Source organism: Pecten maximus, chromosome 16 (genome assembly GCF_902652985.1).
Source record: "Pecten maximus chromosome 16, xPecMax1.1, whole genome shotgun sequence".
NCBI lineage: Eukaryota > Metazoa > Mollusca > Bivalvia > Pectinida > Pectinidae > Pecten > Pecten maximus.
The window spans coordinates 24,227,202-24,254,388 of NC_047030.1; the positions used below are offsets into that span (position 1 = coordinate 24,227,202).

General features: G+C 36.3%; 2 protein-coding genes across 2 annotated transcripts; both read left to right on the top strand.

The window, feature by feature from the left end:
- The first annotated feature begins 6,986 nt into the window (after window positions 1-6,986).
- LOC117314799 (perlucin-like) lies at window positions 6,987-12,501 on the top strand. The gene is made up of 5 exons (XM_033868903.1): window positions 6,987-7,107; window positions 7,774-7,874; window positions 8,529-8,619; window positions 10,238-10,508; window positions 12,353-12,501. Exons 1-5 carry the CDS (start codon window positions 7,065-7,067, stop codon window positions 12,384-12,386), a joined length of 540 nt encoding a protein of 179 aa, XP_033724794.1. The 5' UTR covers window positions 6,987-7,064; the 3' UTR covers window positions 12,387-12,501.
- An 11,328-nt stretch (window positions 12,502-23,829) lies between these two features.
- Window positions 23,830-26,945, top strand: LOC117314802. Its single transcript, XM_033868906.1, has 4 exons — window positions 23,830-24,015; window positions 24,798-25,138; window positions 25,496-25,592; window positions 26,288-26,945. The coding sequence occupies exons 1-4, from the start codon at window positions 23,833-23,835 to the stop codon at window positions 26,612-26,614; spliced, it is 948 nt and encodes a 315-aa protein (XP_033724797.1). The 5' UTR covers window positions 23,830-23,832; the 3' UTR covers window positions 26,615-26,945.
- Window positions 26,946-27,187: the final 242 nt, after the last annotated feature.

Genomic DNA, 27,187 nt, shown 5'->3' on the forward strand with positions numbered 1-27,187 from the left:
GATATGGATTTTAATGAAAAGGGATTATTAGCCTTTTCTGGGTACTGCTTTCACACCAGGGACAATTAAGTGTATAGTCACGTTGTTTCCAGTGCCGGTGTCGTGTAAGCGTTTCCAGGACACTGATCGATCCCGCGGGTTAGCAAGATGCAAGCGTGAAGGCTCTGTAACACGCTTACCTTAGTCACTTACACTAATTGGTATTGTGGTCCACATTAAACGCGCACTTGAAGGTGATTGTAAATTAGATTTAAAATTGAAGGAAGACAAACAACTATCCGATGTAAAAACAAGATCATTAATTTCAAATATCTATTTTTGGAAATCATTTCTGAATGGTCTTCTTAATAGGATTAAAAAAAGAAATGAAGACAAAAAGGCTTGTTTTGTTTTTAGCGATAGATGTCGTAATAATAAAAGGAACGGTTTATGAATGAAGCTGGAGAGTGACTTTTATAGATATAAGGCAGCAATAACTAAATCCACAGGAGACCGTATCGGAAGACACTTGTCACAGAAGTACGATACTCTAGGATGTGAACTAGAGTTTAAGAATCTATGGTGGCATATTTCTGCCATCGAGTTGCCGACTTACGACTTAAATATGTCGACATATTTCTGAGAAGATGTCGACATCATCAAAAATTATGTCGACATAAACCGAAAAATATGTCGACTTAATAGTTTACTTACCGAGATAATATTGCCAAGAATCCAAGACCGCCAGTCCATCTAAACGGGAGTTGGAATACTCCTTCATCCGAAAACCGTATTAGAGCATGTTCTTCAACAGGCGAAAATAATCTATATGAATATGAATTTAATGAAAAACCACTATGTTGTTGATATGTTTGCTTGCGGCCTTAGCAGATAAGATGAATACATTATCTCGCTGGGCTAAATTAGTTCAGGAAATTTGTGTGTTTACACCATGTTAACTTAATAATGACTATGGTCAGGGGTTTTATGACCTGTCATAAACTGGGATCGATTCTGCATGACCATTGTGCTACTCCCAACACGTACAAGTTGCCTTTGGCGGGAATTCTCCGTCCCGAGCAGACGTTAACTATGGAGGCGACGTCAGGAAGGTGTCAGGACCGTGTTGGACTGTGCCTCCTGAGCCATAGATCAGGCCCTTTAGGATCTAGTGCCGGGCATAACTACCCAATAATTCGACCGGTCGTGCTATCTGTTAGCCGGATGGCGTAATGAGATATGACTATTCGGTAGTAAACCGCCGGATGTCAATACCACTTTGCATAATAGGCTAATCTTTTACTGTAGTTGAAGTACATACGTAGACTTCTTCCGAACCCTCCAAGGGAAATGTTCCAATCTATTTCCATGGATATATCACTGTAAGAGCAGAGGCGGATATTAGCTCCGAGGACATCCTGGAGATCTTTAAGTGTCATAATGGTATATTCATCGATGTTTTCTTATCGATTTATGTTGCCTTCCTTACATCACATTAATATATTTGAGATAATAACAACCACAACAGTATCGGCGCATCAGCACTAAATATCACTGTTATAAGTATACATTATTGCGCCACTCACTCGCCGTACTTCGTAATAGGCATTAACCATACGGAACTTGCTATCTTTTTTAACGTCCCGTAAACAGCAAAGGTCTCCAAATAAGTGACCAATGCGTGTTTCCGAGCACAGGCGTTTGCATATATAGAAAATGTGAATTTTAAATTTTTTGATATTGCAGTGGTATGTGTACTGTGGAAATTCCCAGTACTCTTACCTTTCTTTAAATTCACATATTCTATGCAAGCGCCTGTATTTCCGAGCGGCTGCCATAGGTTACCAACAGGACACCACACCCGGTTAAATGTTACACTCCCAAGTTGCTGAGCGTTAAGCCGAATGTAAACATGACCCAAAATCTTTCCCATGTAGGGCGAACCTTAAACTAAAGAACAAAAAAGTGAGGCAGTGTCACAGGAGACATCAGGAAGAAATTTTCTTTCAGAATTTAGTCGCCTCTTATGAATCCTGTATTGGGACTATACGTAATTATCTTTGCCTACCGGGCTAGAAATACAATATAATTCAAGTTACACGATTATCTTGAAGATTTCGGGGAAAGTGCCAACAGAGGAAACGTGGATGACTATTTTTACGTGCTTGCTTGCTTTACAAGTGTATATCCCCGTGAACAGGCAGAGCAATTTTGAGACGAGAGAACTCATTGTAGTAGTTGGTGACTACCTCATTGAACAACATACGGGAAACCCGTCGCATGCCATTCAGAGCCATAAAGGAAGAGTGTCTTGCCCAAGGGCACAACCACGACAACAAAGGCCGGCCAATTTCTCAGTTTACCGAGAAACACAGGTCGACACGGGTAGGGAGCGTCGAACTACGCACCTCGGGTCTTCACCACCGATTACAATATACGTGATGGGCGCTCTAACTGACTGAAATATTGTGGCCCCGTTGATGAACTAAACAAGACCAGGTTTATGTTATCCAAAGACGAACCAAAATTACAGGGACCGATTACAAAAAGGGCGATCACTCTTGCTTTATGAAGAGGTCAGAAATAGAGTAAATAAGTCACGTGATTTCCTAATCTAATAAGGTAAAGTGACGTTACTTATAGCTCAATATTGTCAAGGAGATAAAGTAGTTACGATCCCTGTCGTAATTACAACGTAATCTGATTATAGCACACTATTAATGTCGAGACAGCTACGTCACAACTTATTTATCAAATATAAAACGTATTAGCCGTAATTAATTAAATATTCATATTGGCGAGGTCCGTCATAATTACCCTTAAGTGACCGCGTGGTTTGCACTGGGTGAGAGAGGAGTGGGAGGGGGGGGACTGTTAGTGGAAACCCAGACTAGATGCCACAACCTACATGTTTTCGTATTTTAGAAACCACTATCCATTATCCATATTTGAAGTTGTCCAGACTTTAAAAAGTGACATGTATTAAAATTTATTTTCTGGATAGCTTGTCTATCCTTTCAATCTCTGTCTGGTGAACTTACCCGTCCATACCACTACAATTACAATTTCTCTATCGCCGCCATACATTACTTTAAAATGGCGGCTACATTGTATATATAAAACAGTCATGTTTTGTAGCTGTCTCCGAGATATCGAAGACTGTATCTGTTTAGAGATGTATACTCCATAGCAGAGAAAAAATATTTGACTGTGTGTATCATAAACATTGAATAGAGGAGGCGGCGCGAGTGAGATCCATGCGTGGATCGGGGATCCAATATTTATACGTACATAAATGTACACTCGGTCAGGTGTTTGTTACCCTGAAATGCTAAAACTTCATTATCTATTTATCTATTTACCTATTTATTTATTAAGCCCATTAGCATTTAACGACCAATTGCTCAAAAGGTGATAAGCTTAATTACTTAATTAATGAAAATCTCATTTCTTCTTTACCTAAAATGATATGTGTGTATATTCTTCAAAATCAGCGGGTATGAAACGACTGATAAGTGTTATTGTTTCAGGAAAAATCGTCAAATAAGTTTTACCAGAAATAATTTTATCGGGATTTTAATATTGTTGTTCAACTGTGATTAGCCTAATCACCTTTTGAACATTTGGCCTAAGATAGTAATATTTTTCCGGATTTTCCTGTACTGCGCGAACTCCTGTTTTTCTATTACACAATGTCGGTAATTAGATATTGTCTTCTATGTGAAAGGTGTTAATAAAATCCGTTACCAGGTGCGAAACGTAAAACGACCCCGATTGCCATAGTTGACTTCATTTTTTACATTATTTTATATTCAGCATATTTTTTATGACTGTTTAATATATATTTACTCCAAATAGCACGGGAGTGTTACCTGTCAGTACTAGTGTTAATATACAATTTCATCTTTGCCGGTACAGTTCGATACCAGATCTTATCACTACGATTGATAGTACCCGTACGTTGTCTTTTCGTAAACATACATTTAACCTATCAAGGTGTTTATTTTTACCTATTTGTACATATGCACCGTGTAGTTATTCTTAATAATTCACACGGATCAATATATAGACAAACATACATATTTACTGCAGGTGAAATCAATAAATTAATCCCGATGGGAAGACAATTCATAGTCATATATACCGATATATAAATAGGTGTCAGAAACAAATAAATAATACATCGTTGAAATTTAAACAGAACACAAATAAGTACAAGTTTTGTCATGTGACTTCGAATTATATTACTGTACACGAGCCAGCCCTGTATGCGTACAGGGAATCGAGGCGCTAGTTAAATGATTGAGAGGAGTATTGTTTCAAAAACTATTGTGTTTTCTGTGGTAATATCGGTTTGCAAGTAGTTTGTAAGCCAACAAGATTTGTTTCCCTTATTTTGTCTTTTCGTAATGTAGTTTTCAGATCTTGTGAGCAGGTATTCACATTCCGAGTGCTGATTCTTTATATCAACATATCAAGTAAAAACAACAAACATTTGACCATGAAAACATTATGAATACAGTATGAAAACATCGTTTCATGTGCTCATTTTCCACACAAAACCGTCAGTCAGACATTAATACGCCATAAAAATAGCCCCGTTTCATATCCGTAAGTTGTGTTTTCTTAACCATCTACATGTATTCAACAAAATAAATCTTATTTAACACGAATCATTATACTTGATTTCATATCTTTTTTATTTGAATTTTAAAAAAAATCGTTCTTTATCTTTTTATTCCAAATCACCGAAATGAAGTATATGAATTGAATGGATTTTATTGTTTTTTCATGGCGGCTATGCATAGCAGTAGCTATCTACATATCCCGTAGTGCGCGTAAAATAAAAAGCATCTATTCAGTCCCTATGTGAAAGTAACGTCATAGAATGACGTGATTTTTCATACAGACTAATGTCAAAATCAATACCTGCTCACAAGAGCAGATAACTCTGAATAACAAAAACCCTGTTTACCAAATCACGTGTAATTTCATTATAAAGTAACGAGTTGAAACATAAGCATTGTTACGTGAAGTGTAGTATGTTGAAATGTTGTCAACGCAAAGACCCCAAGTGAGATATACAAACGAAAAACCGGGAAACAACAACAACAACAACAAAAACAAAAAACAAACAAAACAAAACATAACAAAAAATCGAAAAAAGACATATACATGTACGGAGAGACGCCAGACCGCTTTGTTGGACTTTCGCTTTTTGATAACTCGCTTTGTCGTTCAAAGTCTTTTCGTCTATACGAACTGTCAAATATATTATTAAATTCATATCCAACAAATTATCGTAGTTTATTATGACAGGGGAAATATCTATACATGAATGTTTAACTTAGGAATGACGATGTTATTCATTGGATAGTATTTGATTTTCCTTTATCTCATAATAAATTTTCACGTTTTTATAAGATCAGCTGTCTTTTATTATTGTTTTTGTTGTGCACGTGCACACGAGCGTAATGAAAGGCATACATGATGATTGCATGAAGATATTTGGTATTTTGAATACCACTCGCTAAGCTGTGGGGAATTTCATTCTGACCTCTACCGGTTTTATATAACTCTACGTGTATATATAAATAACTTCGACCGTCAAGTACGTGCTTAATCTAAGTCGACTAAATGTGTACAACATTGACTTCAATATATGACGTCACCATGTCCAGTTAATGGACAGCTTCACATAACATACTACTATACTACAGACCTCATGTTGTTTATAACTAATGAATATTTTCACTGAAATATAATCATAGACTTCTCCTCTTGATCAGAGACGTATATAAGTCCTGTTTTGTGACGTTACTTCAGACGATGATGTCAATGAACGGGAAGGACTCCGGAGTTATGTCCCTTGAAGAAAACGCGAGTGAACTTATATATTAAAATAAAAATATCATTTATATCCACATCTTATCTAAATATCGTCATTGTACCTATGTACACTTGCTTTATCTACATGTACCTTTTTACCTACAGTCTTTCGCTTTATTGGCATATATCATATCCCCTTAATCTCGCTTTACACACATACAGATATACTCTCGTCCATTCATTTACAGTATATTAAACATACAGTTTATCTGACTTGTTGTTGTTAATAGGTCACCCTCGGGTCAACAAAAGTCTGCGAACATCATTATATCTAGAAATGGAAATGTTAAAAACATTAAAAAACCTTCTTCGAATGATTTGCATAGGGTAAATATACATGTACGTGTCTGTATTGCTTGTATGTGGGGAAAGGGCGTCCTGATCTTTCAGAGTAATGTCCCTTCGTTTCACTGTCGATGAAGCGATAACTTGACAGACGATAACGGAGAAAAGGGGTTGGGGCAGAAAAAAACTCCCTAGTTTGAATATAGGACAAATAAGTCCCCATCATTGGAGGGGATTTTTAGCCTGGTACTTTACTGTGAAAAAAATATTGATGTATAGACAGTGAGTAGGAATTTGTACCAAATAAATCCACGACTATAATCTATCTTAATTACTGTAAACGTACATATTTTAGTGGTAATATTATTTTAACGATTTTTGCGCGGGAAGTATTCCGCTAAATTATGATTCCGCTAATTGTTGTTTATCTAAATTGGTTTCTATGGCAATCGTCGTTGGTGCCCTTATTCATCATTCCGCTAATCAGATTTAATTTGGTATTACGCTAAAATTTGAGCTCGCCAAAAAAAGTACCTTAACAGTACTTAATATTGCACTCAATTGATATACATTATGATTGAAGAAGATACCATATTAATAATGATTAATTGTAAAGTTAGGAAATTTTGATTGATTCAAATCCATTTCAATAAATCTTATTGACAAACAATTTGTACAAAAGGACGGAACGACAGGCTTCTAAAAAGTCTATTTAAGTCTTCGCCTAGACTATATCCACTGTAATTTAAGACCCGAGTTCCAGTTTCTTAGATTGGCCGTAATCAAGTGCACACACTGACCTGTTTGTGACGACCTAGCTATCTCGTTCAAGACGTCAGAATCGTGTTGTTCTTGTCTGATAAGATTCACAGAGCACTCCCGAGCACCAGTCTAACTACTTGGACGACAAAATGTATCTCAAAGAAACTCTGCTGGTTGCAGTTTTCAGTATCGGTAAGACAAGAAAATATATATCATATACTTGTTTAAAGATTAAAATATTTGTCTCTGTTGCGAATTAAGTACAAGTGTACATTTTTACGTTAATGTATGGATATCCGTACGCCCCTTGTCAGTCCTAATGACGATAAGAAATTTTCGATGTATTCAATTATATATCATGCAATTGTATAAGGCGATTCGAGTGGGAGTCTTAAGCTTGTATAGAATATATTCGTTTAATCAGCTTCGTGATTTCTGAGTAATATCCTTTTGATAATTGTTTATGCGATTTTCAACATGGAAACTCATTATTTATTATGTACGAAAACACAGGTAGTACTATTACCGGCATTATACGACAGTTCCCGATATTACACGATGGTTCCCGACACCATACGAATGTTTCCGAAAGCTACGGTGACGTAGTAATCTGGATTGTACATATGAAATATTTTGTCTTGATTACTTCATTTTGAAAGTTTTTTTTTCTACTTAATATTTTCTAAGGAATATCTTTTCCTTTACCCGTGTCTTGTGAATAACGAGACTAAAAGATTCGGCCCGACCTTTCTCTGTGCGCTAACATTTGAAATAATATATTGCTATTCTGTTTCTTTCGTAAGATTAGTCTCCCTTGAACACTAATTAAGCAATGTTCATTTATGAATTTGTTGCCAGGCGTGACCGCTGTTATTGGCGAGTGTGATATAGGCTGGGCTGAGTTTAAAGAAGATTGCCTATGGTTCAGTTCATCTAGCGCCACGTGGGATAAGGCTGAGGTCAGTAAACCGGACATGTCTGACTGAAAAACACCGATATAGAAAAAAAATATCTATATATAGATACATGTTGTATATATTTCTATATGAAACAATTTCAGAAATCAATTTTGAATGTAGCTATATTGCCTTTCCACCTATAACATTTGTATACATCAATTAATTTATATATTTTGTTCTATATATCTGGATGAAACTACAAATTGATATTATATATTTATTTTCTAGATTTTGTTATTTATATTGTATGATTTCTGATTATTAGTAAAAATAAATTATAATAAGTTCGACGGAATAAAACAAAGGAGTTAGAAAATAAAATACAAGACACTATAATATTAATTCGAATCGTCATACCATACACAAGGAGGCCGCGGTGGCCAACATTTTATCACTAGACCTCCACCTCTGGGTTGCGAGTTCGAAACCCACGTGGGGCAGTTGCCTGGTACTGATCGTAGGCCGGTGGTTTTTCTCCGAGTACTCCGGATTTCCTTCTTGTCCAAAAAAACCCGACACGTTCTTATTTAAATGACCCTGGCTGTTAATAGGACGTTAAACAAAATAAAACCAAATAAAACTAAAACCATCCCATACACCACCCTCTGCTTATTGCTATACTGCCAATACTTATATTCGTATTCTTTATTCCAGGCCCATTGTAGGGGTATGGGGGCGTACTTAGCTACGGACGATAACGAAGACAAACACGACTTTTTGGCTACCATCCTGAACGTCCTTAGAGGTACGTATCGTCTAGACCACCGGGCAGACATGTCGAACTTCCGGTATGTATCTGCTCTTTCGTCATCCTGGGTAGATAATTTAGACACTTGGGACATACATGTTTATCGGCTGATTCCATGGAGTATGGGCTGCAAAAATAATGACGTCCACAGATATGCAATAAGAAACTGAGAAATATGTTACGTTCGCCTTGAAACATATCGGCTGAGTTCATGGCGTATGAACGGCAAAAATAATGGCGTTCACAGAAACGCAACCATAAACTGAGAAATATATTACGTTCGCTTTGACAGTCAAAACAACAGCAAGACCATGAAACTTCATCACAAGGACTTTGCACAAATTCTCAAAACAGTCCCTATAATAATATATATTACATATTTTTGGGTGACTGACCAGTCCATATACTCACATATTGCTCTCAGTCACATGCAATATTTGTTGAATATGTATTATTCTACCATGTTTGCTATGCAACGCCAGTTTTGATTGGTTTAAAACCATGTATTATTTTCCAATAACCCTAGTTCGTGCCAACAATACACGCTCGTGAGTCACAGCTGTTACAATTTTATATATCTAATATTCACCCGTTTTATAAAAGGTTACTATAGCCGAGTGTGCTAATGGGTTAGTCTTTCAATAAATTTTTATCACGACGCGAGTTCGAATCCTACGGAGGCCCCCCCCCTTTTTCTTTTTCTTTTTTTTTATCCTTTTTTTTTTAATTTTCAAAATCAATGCCATATGATAGATGCTCTTGATCGTAGTACTGCATTGCCTGTATATTTCATCAACAAATAATGCAATACTCAAGAAATAAATTACAAGGTTTCTCGGGGTTTCCTTGCTGTTTTTCTATTAGAAAGAGGTCGATCTCAGAACTAAACAGTACATGGTAGAATAGAAATAATCAACTTTGACTCGTGTATTGTTGCCGGATATACAACTCGGACTCGGATATTTTGCAATTAATTAATAACGAAGGCCGCAGGCAAAATATCCGAGTCCTCGTTGTATATCCTGCAACAATACACGAATCATCGTTAATTATTTCTTAAATCTATATATGTGGACCGTGAATCGTGCCAAATCCCTATATATATATGATTTGCTTTACCCTTATTTACATTTTGGCGCAAGGTAAAACCCAATTAACTCTTCAACTGTTGGTATAAACTATCCACATTTTAGATATGTTATAAACGTTGGTCCTTTGTGCTTTCTATTAAACAAATAACGAATTTTGGCATTAATTTATAACATACATTTTTTTTGTATGTATATATATTTGGAAATATTTAAGCATAAAAATCGCTACTGGTTTCTATAGCACGCGTTTTATTTAGTCCTATCCTTGGGTAAGACACTTTACCCTAATTGCTCTAAATGGCATGCGACGGACCTTCCGGGTGTTGTTCGGTGGGGTAGTTACCAACTACTACAAGGATACCCTGCCTCAAAATGACCCTGGCTGTTCATGGGGCAATAAACCACGCAAACAAACATCCTATCAGGAGTTCAGATTTCCCCTGTATGCGAGGTGCATGGGTGTGGTGAATGTGTGTGTTATTCTATCAGAGGATTTATCTCTCTCGATGCTGTTTTTCTAACAGATTACCATGCCTATGTGTGGTTCATTGGAGGGACCGACTACACCTTTGAGGGACAGTACCGATGGTTAGAGACCGGCCTACACGTAGGACCTTTCACAAGGTGGGCTCCCGGCCAGCCAAATGGTACTATGGGAGAGAACTGTATTGGATTGAGATGGGATGGTCGGGACTTAATGTGGACAGACGAGCCTTGTCAACCCATCCATCTTCCTCACGGACATCACGGACATACTGTACCAGTCGGAAACTACAACTTTATCTGTGAGAAACAGTAAGTAATCCCCGCTACAACTGTGAGAAACAGTAAGTAATCCCCGCTACAACTGTGAGAAACAGTAAGTAATCCCCGCTACAACTGTGAGAATCAGTAAGTAATCCCACTACAACTGTGAGAATCAGTAAGTAATCCCGCTATAACTGTGAGAATCAGTAAGCAATCCCCGCTACAACTGTGAGAATCAGTAAGTAATCCCCGCTACAACTGTGAGAATCAGTAAGTAATCCCGCTATAACTGTGAGAATCAGTAAGTAATCCCACTACAACTGTGAGAATCAGTAAGTAATCCCGCTATAACTGTGAGAATCAGTAAGTAATCCCACTACAACTGTGAGAATCAGTAAGTAATCCCGCTATAACTGTGAGAATCAGTAAGCAATCCCCGCTACAACTGTGAGAATCAGTAAGTAATCCCCGCAACAACTGTGAGAATCAGTAAGTAATCCCACTACAACTGTGAGAATCAGTAAGTAATCCCGCTATAACTGTGAGAATCAGTAAGCAATCCCCGCTACAACTGTGAGAATCAGTAAGTAATCCCCGCAACAACTGTGAGAATCAGTAAGTAATCCCCGCTACAACTGTGAGAAACAGTAAGTAATCCCACTACAACTGTGAGAATCAGTAAGTAATCCCCGCTACAACTGTGAGAATCAGTAAGTAATCCCCTTACAACTGTGAGAAACAGTAAGTAATCCCGGCTACAACTGTGAGAAACAGTAAGTAATCCCCGCTACAACTGTGAGAAACAGTTAGTAATCCCCGCTATATCTGTGAGAAACAGTAAGTAATCCCGCTACAACTGTGAGAAACAGTAAGTAATCCCACTACAACTGTGAGAAACAGTAAGTAATCCCCGCTACAACTGTGAGAATCAGTAAGTAATCCCCGCTACAACTGTGAGAAACAGTAAGTAATCCCGCTACAACTGTGAGAAACAGTTAGTAATCCCCGCTATATCTGTGAGAAATAGTAAGTTATCCCGCTACAACTGTGAGAATCAGTAAGTAATCCCCGCTACAACTGTGAGAAACAGTAAGTAATCCCCGCTACAACTGTGAGAAACAGTAAGTAATCCCGGCTACAACTGTGAGAATCAGTAAGTAATCCCCGCTACAACTGTGAGAAACAGTAAGTAATCCCCTTACAACTGTGAGAAACAGTAAGTAATCCCGGCTACAACTGTGAGAATCAGTAAGTAATCCCGCTACAACTGTGAGAATCAGTAAGTAATCACCGCTACAACTGTGAGAAACAGTTAGTAATTCCGGCTACAACTGTGAGAAACAGTAAGTAATCCCACTACAACTGTGAGAAACAGTTAGTAATCCCGCTACAACTGTGAGAATCAGTAAGTAATCCCTGCCACAACTGTGAGAATCAGTAAGTAATCCCCGCTACAACTGTGAGAAACAGTAAGTAATCCCGGCTACAACTGTGAGAAACAGTAAGTAATCCCCGCTACAACTGTGAGAATCAGTAAGTAATCCCCGCTACAACTGTGAGAATCAGTAAGTAATCCCCGCTACAACTGTGAGAATCAGTAAGTAATCCCCGCTACAACTGTCAGAAACAGTAAGTAGTCCCACTACAACTGTGAGAAACAGTAAGTAATCCCGCTACAACTGTGAGAAACAGTAACTTGCTGGTACCGGAAATATTACCTAAGTTTCGTTGACTGGAACAGTGTAAACTGTAATGAATTATCAATCTGACGTAATTTGTGACACGGGTTACCATAGAGCCTACGGAATGAACAATGTTGATTGTATTGTCACTTATGTTGTTATTTATTTATTTATTTATTTATTATTTATCTATTTTATTGTTATTTACAGTAACAACCAGACAACGTCTGCTGTGATTGGCTGAATGTAATCTCGGATACAAGAAGTAAAAACACGGTTGTAAATATATATATCAAACATCTGTTTCCTGGTTAAATGGCATTGAACACAAAACCGAAATAAAACGTGTATTATATTTAGATATTGTTATAGTTTATTTATTTTATTTGCAGTGAAATATTGAATTTTGACTTTAGTGACCCGAGTTGGTGCGTTTCAATACCAATTAAGTAGGCTGTCAGTTATTATACTGTATATCAAATCATTTTTATCATTTTGACGGACGAACAACTCTTATCGTGTCACTACTTGTGACTTTGAAGATATTTCAGAGATGTGCCCTTCTCGCGAAGAGAACACCATTCTCAATAGAATTCACTGAACGGTCTCGGATAATCCGACTCGGAGAAAGTCTTGGATAAAGATGTTTTATACGGAATAAAGAATGTTTACATCAAATCATATATATAACAATAATTATAATAATTGTGTAAAAAGTTATAGAAATAAGCAACAACATTAACTGTCTATTTGCGCGGCAATTTCATGACGTCACTGTCGATAATGTGGTATGAAATGGTCTTTTCAAGATGGCGGGCCAGGATGAGCGAAAAAAGTAGGTCTTAGCTTCAAGCTACCAGGTCAGTTGTTTGTACAAACATTGTGACCAACCTTGACAAGTACCGTCCTGAGATCAGAAAAATACCTTCTTCAAATTATTATTAATTCTTTTTTTCTTTTGTCGTTCAGTTCCACAATACTTGTCAATCCATCGTGAAGTTGGATGAATGGTTAAAATCGTAATCGAGGAGGAATTTGCCATGATAATTTGCCGATATCGAATTATTTAAAGGGTCTAATGTCTCTCTATTTAGTCAGAAATATTCTTCAGTGAGATCAGATAACATGCCATCATCATTATCATCATCAACTACAGGGCAAAGAGATGAAATATATAGGGGAGATAACTCATCTTCATGTGACATAAAGAAAAGAAAATGCCACAATATTATGTGTTGTATTATTTTCATTTTTTTCATTTTCATAGTAAGATCATGTTTTTATTCTTCCATGATCTAATACATGTATTAATCATAAGCTATCACTCCTACAAAAGGTTATATGATTTCAGTCAAAAACATTTTAGTTTTCTTACATTTTTTCCATATTAAAAAAATTTTTTTTTAAATGCCCACAACATACAGTATAATTCTTACCTGTAGGTAGAGTTTCTCAACTAAAGTAATGATTTTCCCTGTTACCACTAAACAGATAATTGCGGCATTTTTTCATCATTATTTTGAAATAATTCGTTATTTAAAAAAAAGTCTACATAGAGAGAAAATTAGCATGGAAAGGCATAGTATTTTTTTCTACCAAGCAGATAGTGATGCAAAGATCACTCATGTCAAATTTCATGACAATAGGTTCATTATTTCCTGACCGTGTCGTATCCCCTTAATACGGCATCATAAGTTCTTTCGTTCATGTCTTCATACGTACATTTTAAATGTTGTTGTTCATATAGCATAAATTCTGGGCGATGCAAACCCCAAGTCATAAATAATTATACTAAATTAAAAATAATCCATAACCTTATTTATCCAAATTGCGATTGTCGTGCGATACAGTGTTAGGTTTACAACATTGGACTACTTCACGGTACCGCCGTGTCGTGAAGCATATCCCGGGGTCTTTGGAAGTCTGAGCTTCGCGACTTAAGGTTCTGGATCTTGGACGACAATATTATTGTTCGTGATTAAATATGACCTCACAGCAGTCCCATATATCTTATCTATTACTGTCCACGGTGACCGAGTTGGTATATCAAACAACCTTGTGCTATCTCTTGATTTTCGTTACACGTAAAAGAAGATAAATGGGTTTCGGTATTAAAGACAAGTAAATGGATATTTCTTACATTTACATATGATATGGTTGAACAATGTGTCATTTAGTTTTCAAATTATGATATAGATGAACATTTACTTTTTAACAATTAAACGCATGTCAGGGCGCAATTCTAGTTATCTGTCATCCAGATTGCATTTATAGTGACAATAAATACAGTCTTTATACATGTATTTATGTGGAAAATCTCCCTTTTCCCCCTTCCTTGTATATTCATTTAAAAGAATGGCGTATCTTAATCAAATTCCTATCTGGGATTGATTTGCAACCAATCTGACACACAGCATAAAGCCTTGTCGTGACGATGATCAGCATAGCGCAAACATGACGTCATAGTAACGCAATCATTCGTAATCGTTGTCCTCGCTGCATATTTCATACGAATCTTATGACATGGTGTAGTGGCACACTTGAAATTTTAAGATATGATATGGTCTCTTATGCTGTACTAAGGTTAATCATGACCTACATACAATATTCTTGAAAATAATCCATTCTAACATAATTTAAGAAGAATATATAAAACGGTGAAATGTAAGAAGTAAAAAAAGAAGCGCGGTGAACAAGAAAGATACGGCATCTGTCGAGCTCGAAGAGCAACATCGAAACCATAGATGTCAGAAATTCAACCTTATCTTAAGATCTCAACATCACAATTTAGTTATAATGCTTTGAACGAATTACTTTTAAAGTGTTTGTATTTCCATTTTTTTGAAGATGTTATATTATACAAATATATTTTTGGCGTCTGTGCAATAGTCCAGAATATTGTATACGAGGTACTGGTAGACCGATGTTCTAATGCACGAGGCCGACTGTAGATTACCAGTACCGAGGGTCAAATATTCTGGACTATTGCACAGACACCCATTGTATACTTAATACATCTGACATCTTAGTGACTGGCGAAAGGGAAGGACTTAATTCTGAAACGTCACAGGTGTTCAATAGTTCGTGACCGTGCAATAGTCTTTTTAGCCGTGTAATATTATACAGTTATTGTAAAGCTGAAATTTGAAATAGCACTTTTATTGTCCCCGTGACATGAACTATTTCCCAAGACGAAGCCGAGGGAAATATTTAATGTCAACGGGGCCAATAAAAGTGTTCCTAATGCTTTTCCTCGGAGATAGTTTTTCACCATGCGAACTGCCGTTTGTATTGCTTGGTTTGTGTTAGCACTGTCTTTTTCAGAAAAAAATCCTTTCCAGCACTTCTCCATCCAGATTATCGAAACTTGTACATTAAGCCATTTTCCGAAATGTTCCTGTAGCTTTCACTTCGTCTTGGTCTCGAAAACGCTTATGTTCTCGAAAGCACTTTAGGACTTGATACAAGGGATGGTGGTAGAGACGATCCGAAGGGATATGACAAATGCATTGTCCAATCAGAAAAAATGCGAAAATATGAATGCGCTCATTCCGGGTACACTTTTGACTATTAACCTGGTTAATAGCATTTTTTGAGGATACGGTTCAAATAACATTTCTATTGTCTACTTTTTATAAAGTGTAAAATAAGAAAAGGTATAATAATTCAAAATATACCTTATAAATGCGTATAGTAAAGGAAAATCAAACGCATTATGTAATCAATTAAAATATCTTATATATTGCACGATAAAATGGGTTATGGATATATTAGTCATCGACTATCAGTGTTCAATTTAAAACGCCTCGGGAAGCATTTATTCAAATTTAAACACTATTAAATGCCTGATAGCATCACCGGGTTTAAACTCACGGCGAATGAGTCATATACATTACCTGGTTTTATCAATTTGTACTAATCGGTTAATGCCGTGATCAGTGAAGAAAATAATAAGAAAAAGGCTCTGTTTGTGTTTGCTAACATCCTGCAAAAGAAACACACATACATTTTTTTATGACACTACCCGAGGGCTACATATACTTAAATGAATATATATAACTCTTAAATAACTGAAGCGAATGAGTAGATAGTACTAATTAAGAATCTCCACTCGTATATCAGGCATGTCTGCTATAATGGGTACAATCACCTGATTTGGGGACATGATCACGGGGCGATAAGTCTTAATGGAGAGACAGTAGAAATGGGAGCCAGTCTGTGTTTACCTTCGTTTTGACACAGCTGTCGTAGGGACAGGCAAGTATGTACCTCCGCCTGATTGGAAGATAAGAAGACGCGGGAACCTGTCTGCGTACATCCGTTTGGTTAGAAGATGAGTAGCTCTTGGATCAAGTCCGTTGGTACATCCGCTTGGTTGGATGATCAGTAAAATTTGTAGCAAAGTTTGGTTCATCCACTTGGTTGGATAATTGGACGTTGAACAAGTTGCGGTACAATACCTTGATTTGACGATAAGTAAGACGTTGAAACAAGTTGAGGAACAATCCCTTGATTTGATGATAAGTAAGACGCTGAAACAAGTTGCGGAACAATCGCTTGACTTGATGATAAGTAAGACGTTGGAGCAAGCACGATGGTACATCCGCTTGACTTGATGATAAGTAAGACGTTGGAGCAAGCACGATGGTACATCCGCTTGGCTAGAGGTCATGTAATTATGGGAGCAAGTCTTGCCACTTCCGCTTGGTTGGATTATAACTAGACGTTGGAGCAAGTGCTGCACCCTCTTTGTCTGGATGATAAGTAACCGTGGCAGCATGCCTGTGGCTACAGTCAACTGGTTTAAATACCAGTTCTTAGATACGATTCGTGATCTCAGCATGTCGATGATATTTGTAATAATGTATATACTATCAATAGCTACGGTATTCCACGCAGTTCGGAAGAGATGTAGAAACAGAGAACTTATTGTCATAGTTACTGTTGTTGGTATACTCTTACAGTTTATTTATTCTCCAGCTCTTTACAAGAATACATTTCAGAGTTTGACAGTCCATACTGCCTACAGTGGTACAAACATGACGTCGGTGTCAGGAACTCTTTGTACCGATTACTCAAACAAGGAATCTATAGATGACTTCCAAAACGTGTTGAGTATATATAAACAGGGCAGTGTCGAGGACGAAGAGTTCTATGCTGACCTACTTGCCTACTTGATTGAGGACACGACTCAAGCGGGATCTTCAAACATGCTGAATCTACATACGAAGTCAGATGAACATGTAACAAAGGATGATAAATACTTCTTTAGAGATGTGATTAACCTCGTAAATGATGATACCATTGAATCTGGATCTTCTAAGGCGATAAGTACCGATATCAATGTAGATAAAGATAAAGAAAACGACAAGGAATACTATAACCATTTATTGTCCTACTTGACAAGTATTGAAGACGCTTCCAGTGATTGGTCATCACACGAAATCAATTATGATACCAGGGCAATTTCAAACCAATGCAAAAGACAATATAGATACCGTGTTTACTGGTGACAGAGAGATAAATGATGAGGAAATCTGGTGTTTAGACTTAAGATTAATCGCTCTCTTACTCTCCAGCATGATTTTCCTGACGTTGTTGCTAGCGTGTGTCCGTCAAAATATCCCCGAGAAGCATCAGACCTCCGCTAGCTGGTTTGTTGTCTTTTACTACTATGTTATGACATGCATCGTCGCGCGGATGTACATTGTCCGAACGTCCGACCTTGTTACACCAATCATGTACATGCCTCAAAGAGCAACGCCCTTATTGCCGATCTGTTCTCAAGAAGCAAGAAGTCAGATCTCCCCTTCGTGCTGGAGACAGTATTTTTATATGGATTGACTACGGCTGTCTTGTTACTTGCTGTCCTAAAAAATACATGTAAATAAATATGAATCAGATTAAGTCGCATTTCATTTAAAACATGTTTGATAAACTCGCGGATATTCAATTGTATATGGGAAAGCCATGCCTATGTGCAATTTTGCATCAACGTTTGCAGATAAAAGAGGCGTGACAATATATCACGGCTATGATTTAGGTAACAGTTTGTAATGTTAATAATAAAACAGTAAATGCATGTACAGTATAGCCACATACATCGCATAATCCTTACACCATTGTAAGCGCCTAGCTTTTAGAGGTGTATTTTGATATCTTTAAATGTCACTTGTACACTGTCAGACTTCCGGTTTAAACTTCCGTTGAACTGGTGAACATCACGATAGAGCCATCAGCTAGAGAACACTTCGCTCTAGATGAGATGAAATAAATAAAAGATCATTTAATAAGTGATCGGGGTTTTATCAAAATTTTAATGAACACGAAGGAAAAGGGAAAAGATGCTTTTAAACAAAATAAAGTAACAAAAAAAAAAATTACCCAAATAATACACGTGTAGAGCATGGGCAGCGAAGAAAACAACTTGAAATGTGTTATGTTCTGTTTGATCATTGGGTGCATCATCATGTGAACAGGATTCGTGGGTTCCTCTTGTAGTAGCGTATGGCTACATCACTAGGCATATTGAACATATCTTCTTTTTTTTATTTTCAATTAATTTTTTTATAATTAATGGCCCAATGTTAGGTAACATTAACGCAACAAGGATTATCTTTATTAAAAAGATGAAAATTATTTTGATATCAAGATTATATATTTCTTTATTTCTTCTTCGCCATGACGAAAGAAGAAACATGCTAATTAGAATGAAATAATATATGTGTAGTATTACTTGTACATGTATTTGTGTATGACAAATTATTTTATTATATCATACAGGAGGAGTTTTACAGAATAAATACCCGGTATTTGAGGAATGCCGACCAGAAGATGGAGGAACAGGGTATCGTGATCCAAGTCGCCTAGATGAAAGACAATTGTGTCAACACTACGTCGTATGCCAAGAAACTAAGTTGTATCTAACAACTGAATCCTGTTTTACTCACATCTTATAAAAAAACGGTTATATTTTCTTAAATTGTTAAAATGGTAGAAGATATAGTGATTCATTAATCTATGCTGTAATTATGTTCTATAAATATATCTTTTTAAAAAACTATTTACTTTGGTTGATGTAAACAATGCTACAAAGATAAAGCCGAATGTAAGTCACGCGGATGCGAGTGTGGAATCCGCGAAGCGATTTTTTGTAATACCTCATTTTAAAATGTATATATTACACCTGAATGTATTTTCCAACAGTTACTTTTTACAGCTATAGTCTTTTCAATAGAGTCACAAAACCTATCAAATAAATCTTATAACAAACATATATCTAATAACACATCAAACGGGAATGCGATTGGTGTTATGATACAATGAATTCTTGTCGTCACATGACCTGGGATGCATACAAAGATGAATTGAGTGTGAATTTGATTTAGATCAGAGCATAAAATGCTATTTCATGAATGTTTGCAAAAATACCATATACTTATTATAAAGTGTTTCCTTTTCATGGATATTATCAATTCGTCATAAGTTCTTACGCTCGTTTCAGAATTCTCATACAAAGTGTTATCCATGTAATATACGGGCACCTGTAAATTGCAAAATGAAAGCGAAACGAAACGAAAAAGAAAACATTGAAAAAAAAAAACTGTCGTTTCGCACTTCACAGGGACCCGTAAGATACTCATACTCATACTAATTTTGAAGAACTTATTTTTAATTCATGTTCAGAAGAAAAACAAAGCACAGTTGATCTTGTTTGTTTACAAGTGTCAACGGCAAAACCTTATCATGTCTTCTCTTGTGCAATTATTTAAAACAACTGAAAAGTGAAATCCTGTTATTATGTTAAATTGGGATGGCCCGGCGTACTCTTCATGTTTTTGTTGTTTTCAGAATGGATAAAATCCACAGTAAATTATTTTAATGATAGAATAGGTTTGACTTACACCGTGATAAATGGACTTAATTGAAGGTAGTGAAGTAAATTTAAACTTCACCTTATATATATAGTACGTACAGCAGAATTGATTAGTTTAAATAGAAAAATAGAAGGAAGCTATAAGTAGAACAAATCAAGTTCCATGCAGTTTCATCAATGTTTCTTTACTTACGAAAACTCTTAAGCTGATTTTTATTGTCATAAGAACATATCACAGAATTTGAAGAAGGTCCATTTACTAAGTTTTTTTCCCATTAAATCAGTATGATTTTCTATGGGAAATTTTAAGTTCAGGAGCTTTGTTAAGTCAAGGGACGTTGATGAAACCAAGACTAGGAGGCAAATTAACAAAACAGTGACAATGGTATGAATATCATATTTATATCTATGAAATTCTACAGTTCGGAGAAAACACGAATATTTGTCATGCCCATAATTCAATAAATATCATAATTGTCCCTGTTGGATTTCAGAAGTATGTCCATTTGATTATCGCTCTAAAGAATTACCGTTTAAATCACTTTTGTTGTGAATAATTTTGGAGACTACTCCCCTGTCCGAATGAGTCCTAACCTAGCACTGTTTAGTAGCTAGTAGCAGCTACGCCTATCCTAGCGAAGATGAAGGGAGAAGATGCAAGACCCTACCCTGTCAATTTGGTTTATCGAGGTTTTTGACGTCCATCTAAATACCTAATAAATAATACGAAATATGAAATATTGGCCTAAAATACCCTTTCCTCTGGGTTGGCGTTATCACACATCATTGCAAAACCGCAATCTTTATCGGGCAAGTTAGACATTCTTACACGGGATTCCCTTTTAAGTCACATCCGACTTGGTGTTAGTGGTCAGTGGTCAGTGGTTGATTTTAAGTGTCGTAATAAATTTTTTTTTTTTTGGGGGGGGGGGGGGGGGGGGGGGGGGGGTAGGGGGGGGTAGTGAGGTATGTGGGGTGATTATGACACAGAACATGTTAGCAGGGATGGCTGCAAACCGAATGGTGCTGGAAACAATATGGTATATGGGTTTTGTGGGTAGGGTGTGGGAAAGGAAGCTAGTAGGAGGGAAGTAAGAAGTAAAATATGAGGGCTGGAGCGGGGTCCTATTTCCCTGGGGATTGGTTTGGACTTGTATGTGTATTGTGCGTGTGAGGGGGCGATGGTTCTCTGTTCCTAGAGTATTTTCTTATTTACGAATGTTTGTTGTATGATAGGTTCAAGTGATAGAACAGTGCTCACTTAGGATGTACCCGACCAGCTCAGCTCAGCATTTATACTACCGTGAAGAACCATGTGATTACATATAGCTGTGTCTTTGATATGTTTTACTGGGAAGTAACTTTGGAGCTTCTGCCTGACGAGGTTCATTCTCGTTTTCTGTCTCCCGCCCGCTAAAAGGCCTACTTTCGTTTTCCGTTACAAATGTGCACAGACAGGAACTCTATATATTTGGCAATTTTTGGCTTTGTAGTTTTTAACTGATAAAATATATATCCCTTTCTTGGTTTACGGCACGTATTCATTCCAATTATGTTACAATGCTGCAACTAAAGGTTGCCGTTGTAAATATTTGGCGAATAGATCGGGAACTACGGAACAGTATTGTGTTATAAATGACTATTTAAAGATCTCAGGGATTTCCAATAGTATTGCGTCTATTTTAGCTCTTTACTCCGATTCAACAACCAGGAAACGACATTAAGATCCTCTGTGCAGGTAAGTTAACTGTTGGTATGGATATTCTTAGAATAAACATGTGCATCTCTAAATATCCCGTAACATTAATTAATTCAGGGGGACTCGCATACATGCTAATTAATCAAACAGGAACGCATGTAAAGCGATTGTGTGTAAACAAGCTACATACTTCATGTGTAAACATGTCACTTCAATAGAATACAGCTATAGTATAGAGTTAAACTTGACAGGTAATTTCTTAACATATTTTACCCTTGAGATGAGATATTTTGACCAAGACGAATTCGCACTCGTTCTATTTTGTTTGAACAGTGCACATACAGTTTGTACGTGTGTTTAAGTGCCATAACACAGATATCGCTTACACCCAGTCAATAGTATTTACAATACAACAAGGTGACACGAAAGCCGTTGTTTAAACGTAAAATTGTACATAACAATACTTAACAGCAGAATGCGTTTGTCCGTACCAGGACTGACACAATGCTATAGTCAGTATCGAATGAATTGTATATGGTATTAGACTCCATATTTCCCTTTGTTTGAATAATTAATAATAAATTTGCTGTAAATGTAAACCGGGTGGAGATATAGAGCTATCAAGCGTTTTAGTGTGTACACATATCCGTGTCGATATTTACGCTTGACTGGGTATCTGCCATAATACACACGTGTGTCTGATAGGTACTGTACAACATAAAACGATCGTATTAGGTTTTAAATATGAGAAAGTTCAATGTTTTGCTTTCTTAATTTATGACTTTATTTACGACTGCTATCCTTTGTTGACAAAATAAAAAGTAACGTATTAAAAAAGTAGTGTAAACTGTACAAAAGGTAGATAAACATTTATTGTTAACTTAATCAAACCCAGTATATGCTTAGCCATTAACAAAACTGCACCAGACAACTTTTGAAGCTTTCTAGTGTTCTTCATAACATGATATCAGAGGTTGGAATTAATCAGTAAAACAGCAACAACAACAAAACAAATAAGCAAACAAGCTAACAAGCAAACCAACCAACAAACAAACAGAAAATAAAAAAAAATAAAAAATAAAAACGACAAAAAATATCAATAAAGGAAGTGGTTTGTGTAAATAGTGCATGTGTGTTTTAACATCACTGAGATGTGTTTTGATTGACTACGTTAACGTATAAGTCCAAACATAGTGATAGAAATGTCAGATATATCCTTCCCCTAAGTCAAATGAGAGAACATCACGGTGATATCGAGGGCTACATAAAATGAATAAGTGAATAGCGCCTCTAGGTACGAATTTAGTTAGAATATACACTGCCTTATAATGATTAGCACAGCATTATACAGCTTTATGTACTCAAAATCAAAAGAATCAAAATTGGTATAAAACTTACCATATAAAGTGGGGCAGAAAAAAACCCAGACATGATATTTATCAATCTGATAAACCTTATCTGTTTTGTGAAGTTTTGACAACAACATGTATTCATAAAGTTGTTTTTTCCCAGTGCGAACTCGCCAATTCAAATAAAAGCAATTCAGGAATTAGTAAGGTCTAATTTTAAATTCTTTGTTTAATTTCGTCTTTTTCTTGGCGGACGCTAAACGACAAATGCGACGAAATGACTTTGAAGAAATTCGAAACGTTAGATATGACATTACAGAAAACAAAGATGTAGCAATATAGATGTCAGACAGAAAAGAGGTTTCAACATTAGCCGACACTCAGGTAGACATGGTTGACTGACAGCATGCATAACCCTTTATAGGACTTAACCTGAATCATATTGACAAATGGCAAAGAACATTTAATTGAACTTATTTTAAATCTCTTTTTACGCCCAATTGATTTAAACCTCAGCAATGTCCCATATTTATGCATAAGTATAAATATCATATATATGTTTACATGTTCATTTATTTATATATTAAAACCAGGATTTCAAGAGTTGGGGGACACTTCGTTCAAACCATTGAGTATGCCAAATTTCGTTTAATAAATTGACCTAGCACACACGAAGACGTTGAACTGGGATACTTAATTTGTTATGTTATATTTTTGTCGTTATAGTATCACGAATTTCGAAGGGTGTTGTTTATTTCAGTTTAAAATGTATGACGGTTTCCTCATCGCTGTGTTACTTGTGCCTGTTGTAAGTACCACGAATTACCACAACTTTGGGACTGATATCGATTACTACCAGGTCCTAAATGTTACACGCTCCGCCAAAGTCTCCACGATCCGGACGGCATACCGGAAACTTGCCCTACGGCTACATCCTGACACCAGTGGGGTAAATATATTCTGCTCATACATTTAAGACAAACTTTTGAATTTGTATATATATATACTGATAAACAATAACAGCCAGTTAGCTTCGTTGTGTTCTTGGGTTCAACCGACAACGAAGTCCTCTGTTTTCATTTGAACTGTGATTATTCATTTAGATAGAACCCATGTACAATGTATTATCTAGAATAGCTAGATCTATTCAACTTAATGAAGAGCAAAAAAAAGAATAAAAATACAATATGTTAGAAATGCTGAAGCGCTCACCATGCCATTAGTGCTTCTCGCATAAAATGACATCCATCGTATAAAAATATATTTTATCAAGACAAACAGGTCAAAATACATCACCTTTAAAACAGCGTCCTTAGAACAATCGCTTGTAAGATAGGGATTAACATATACAACACAGAAGCGGATTTCTCGGGGATGAAATTAATAATGCAATCAGTTTAAATATAAAAGATGAAAAAAAGGCTCAACATTGTACAAGGTAGTACGAGCGTAGAGTATTTGAAGTTTGTTATTGTTATTCTTGTTTTTAATCATTACCTACGATGCAATATCTTTTATAAATGCTTATTTTCGTCTATGCGCATGCCTCTGGAGAAGAAAGGTTTAATCGGCATCTGATTGGTCCGATTTCCTAGTGAATGTTTTGATTTTCATTCCATATAGATCTATAATCGATATCATTTGTAAATCATTTGACTCTGTGACAAAATCAACATTTATGTGACATGAATAGTTTCAAATTTTTGAATCAGCTCAATATTTGTTCCACAGTGTGACACGACTAAGCAATTCCAGATTTTGGGGGAGGCGAAGAATATTCTAACGGATAAAAAAGAAAGGGTAGTGTACAACATGTTTCACCCTGAAGCTGGGTACTGGTCAGAAGCATACGACTGGGACATGGCGGACTGTGAGATGCGGAATGCTTCACTTGTACAGAAAGTTCATAGGAAGGCTACAGATGTATTACGAGGCTGTATACAAATACTGAAGGATCATTGGCGGATTCAAATACCATCTATGACGTCATATATAGATCTATATAAGACTATTCTGACAGACTACTTTGTGATTGGTGTGTTGTTAGTTTCCTCGGCAACACTTTGGTGCAGGTATGGTATAAAACATAAAGCAGAGCTATGATTGATTGATAAACCAGCTTTTCATATCTACCACTGATTTCATAACATATGATTTATATTAAGATTATATATGGAACTTATTTCTTATAATTGGGACGCCATTTACGATAACGTTTACGTAAACACCATCTTACTGATAAGAATACAGCTTGACGCCATTAACGACGTCTTGCCCAAACACCTGGTTATTATAATTGTCTTCTTCCTTAAGAATGTGCGCAATCTTCAGGGCCACTTTGAGCTATCATTTTACAAATCAAGTGTATTCAATTTGAAATTAAATGACTTTCAATTTACTCTCAACTGTCATGTGCTTGTATATTTCAGCGACTTAATAGGTCAATTCATCTCTGCTGTTGGCTGTGCTTTCTACGGCCTTCATCTTCTCACAGTGGCTTATTCCAGTAGTCATTTATTTGTCATGGTAAGGAATAATCTCATTGGTCAAAGTTGATGACTTTAGGTCTGTTTCTTTACTTCACGTGCGCTCTTGTAAGATAATCCAGTATAGTAGATGTCATGATCAAACGTATTAGCATATATGTCAAAAAAGTATTCTATTAAGACAAAGCCTAGATCTCAAACATTGATGATAAAACGAAATCATAAGAAAAAAATGTCTTGTCATTTTGAGAACAGAAGAAACGAAGACTTCAAAAGTAACTCGATACCCTAGATCCGGGTAAACTTATATCATATCGTTCTTACAAAAAATATTTATTGTTGGGAGGACAGCGATACGGCACAGCCACCTTCTAATCTAGAACCCGTGCACATTATTAGCATAATACTGACATTTCCTGATTTTTTTTCTGCTCCAGCGTTCTCCTTTATATAAATATAAGACTACTTTATTACATTCGCTTGTAAGCTACTTCACTTTAGCTTTCATTGAAAAGTTTCAATTGTTGACGATGACTCTCAGCCTTCTTCACCAGACATCTATCATATGTTGTTGTTACTTTGTGACTTATTGTTGGAGATGTTATTAGTATCACATGGTGACTAGAAACATCTTGGTGGCTACACGATTCACTCAGTTCGGCAACAACTAATACAGTCTAAACATTTCTTTGTTGTGCTCTTTAAGTTATTTTAAAATTATCTTTATTTTTGTAGGAAATCATCAAAAAGCTATTTTTCCATTTATTCCATGGACCTTCATTGAGAGCTTCGGTACTGAAGAATAATTATATACTGAATTGCTACCTGTATATGTTGCTGTCCTTGGTCGCTGTTGCGCTTGTATTTCACTACTACCGCCCTAGGCACGTGACCCAGATTTCAAACGTTTTGTGGACTATGATCACAGTCGTCGGTTGTGTGACCATTCTTGCGGGTCTACCCAGCACAGAGATGTATTTAGACTTTAGAAGTCAATCAGAATATTCTTCTATTTATACTTTGATACTATGTGGACTTATACTTTATGTTTTACGTAGCTGACAAATGCACGCTTGTCTAGATCCAATGTTAATGGTATGTTTCAGAATTTGGTTATGAAAACAATTAATATCGACACAAAATACATGTAGCAATCAACGAAAGGTGAATGTATTTCCGTATTTAACTTTAAACCCTGAACAAAGTATGACGAATGCGTTCCAAGGAAATATAAAATGGAAGTTTCATTACGATTACGTAAGGCCTATATCACATTTCAATTTAAAATTAACCATGTGGGGATTGTGTATATTTTTTTGTTTATTTCCCGTTGTTATATGATATCATTGTGTTGCTGCTTTACCGGTAAAACAATTATATACGAATATGCGACTCATACGACTTTGGTATTACTAATTCAGGTTAAACTTCCCCAACACGTGTTTTTCCCCAGGGGTAATCCAGTTTTCTACCGTATCGATTCCAAGTCTTCTATAACGGCAAACATAATGGGTTATCATAAGAATTTGAGCTATTATTATAGCATATCTGTATTATCACTATTGTTTAAATGAGGCGGTAAGTTTTATGTTGTTTCCGTGGTACGAAAATATAGAAAATGTACTTACATAAAGA

Bases quoted from the DNA above. Each gene is read 5' to 3' on its own strand.
- LOC117314802 (XM_033868906.1), top strand. From the start codon at position 23,833: ATGTATGACGGTTTCCTCATCGCTGTGTTACTTGTGCCTGTTGTAAGT. The intron at 24,016-24,797 runs GTAAATATATTC...TTTGTTCCACAG, and splicing joins TACATCCTGACACCAGTGGG to TGTGACACGACTAAGCAATT. The intron at 25,139-25,495 runs GTATGGTATAAA...TGTATATTTCAG, and splicing joins TCGGCAACACTTTGGTGCAG to CGACTTAATAGGTCAATTCA.
- LOC117314799 (XM_033868903.1), top strand. From the start codon at position 7,065: ATGTATCTCAAAGAAACTCTGCTGGTTGCAGTTTTCAGTATCG. The intron at 7,875-8,528 runs GTCAGTAAACCG...TCTTTATTCCAG, and splicing joins CCACGTGGGATAAGGCTGAG to GCCCATTGTAGGGGTATGGG. The intron at 10,509-12,352 runs GTAAGTAATCCC...TGTTATTTACAG, and splicing joins AACTTTATCTGTGAGAAACA to TAACAACCAGACAACGTCTG.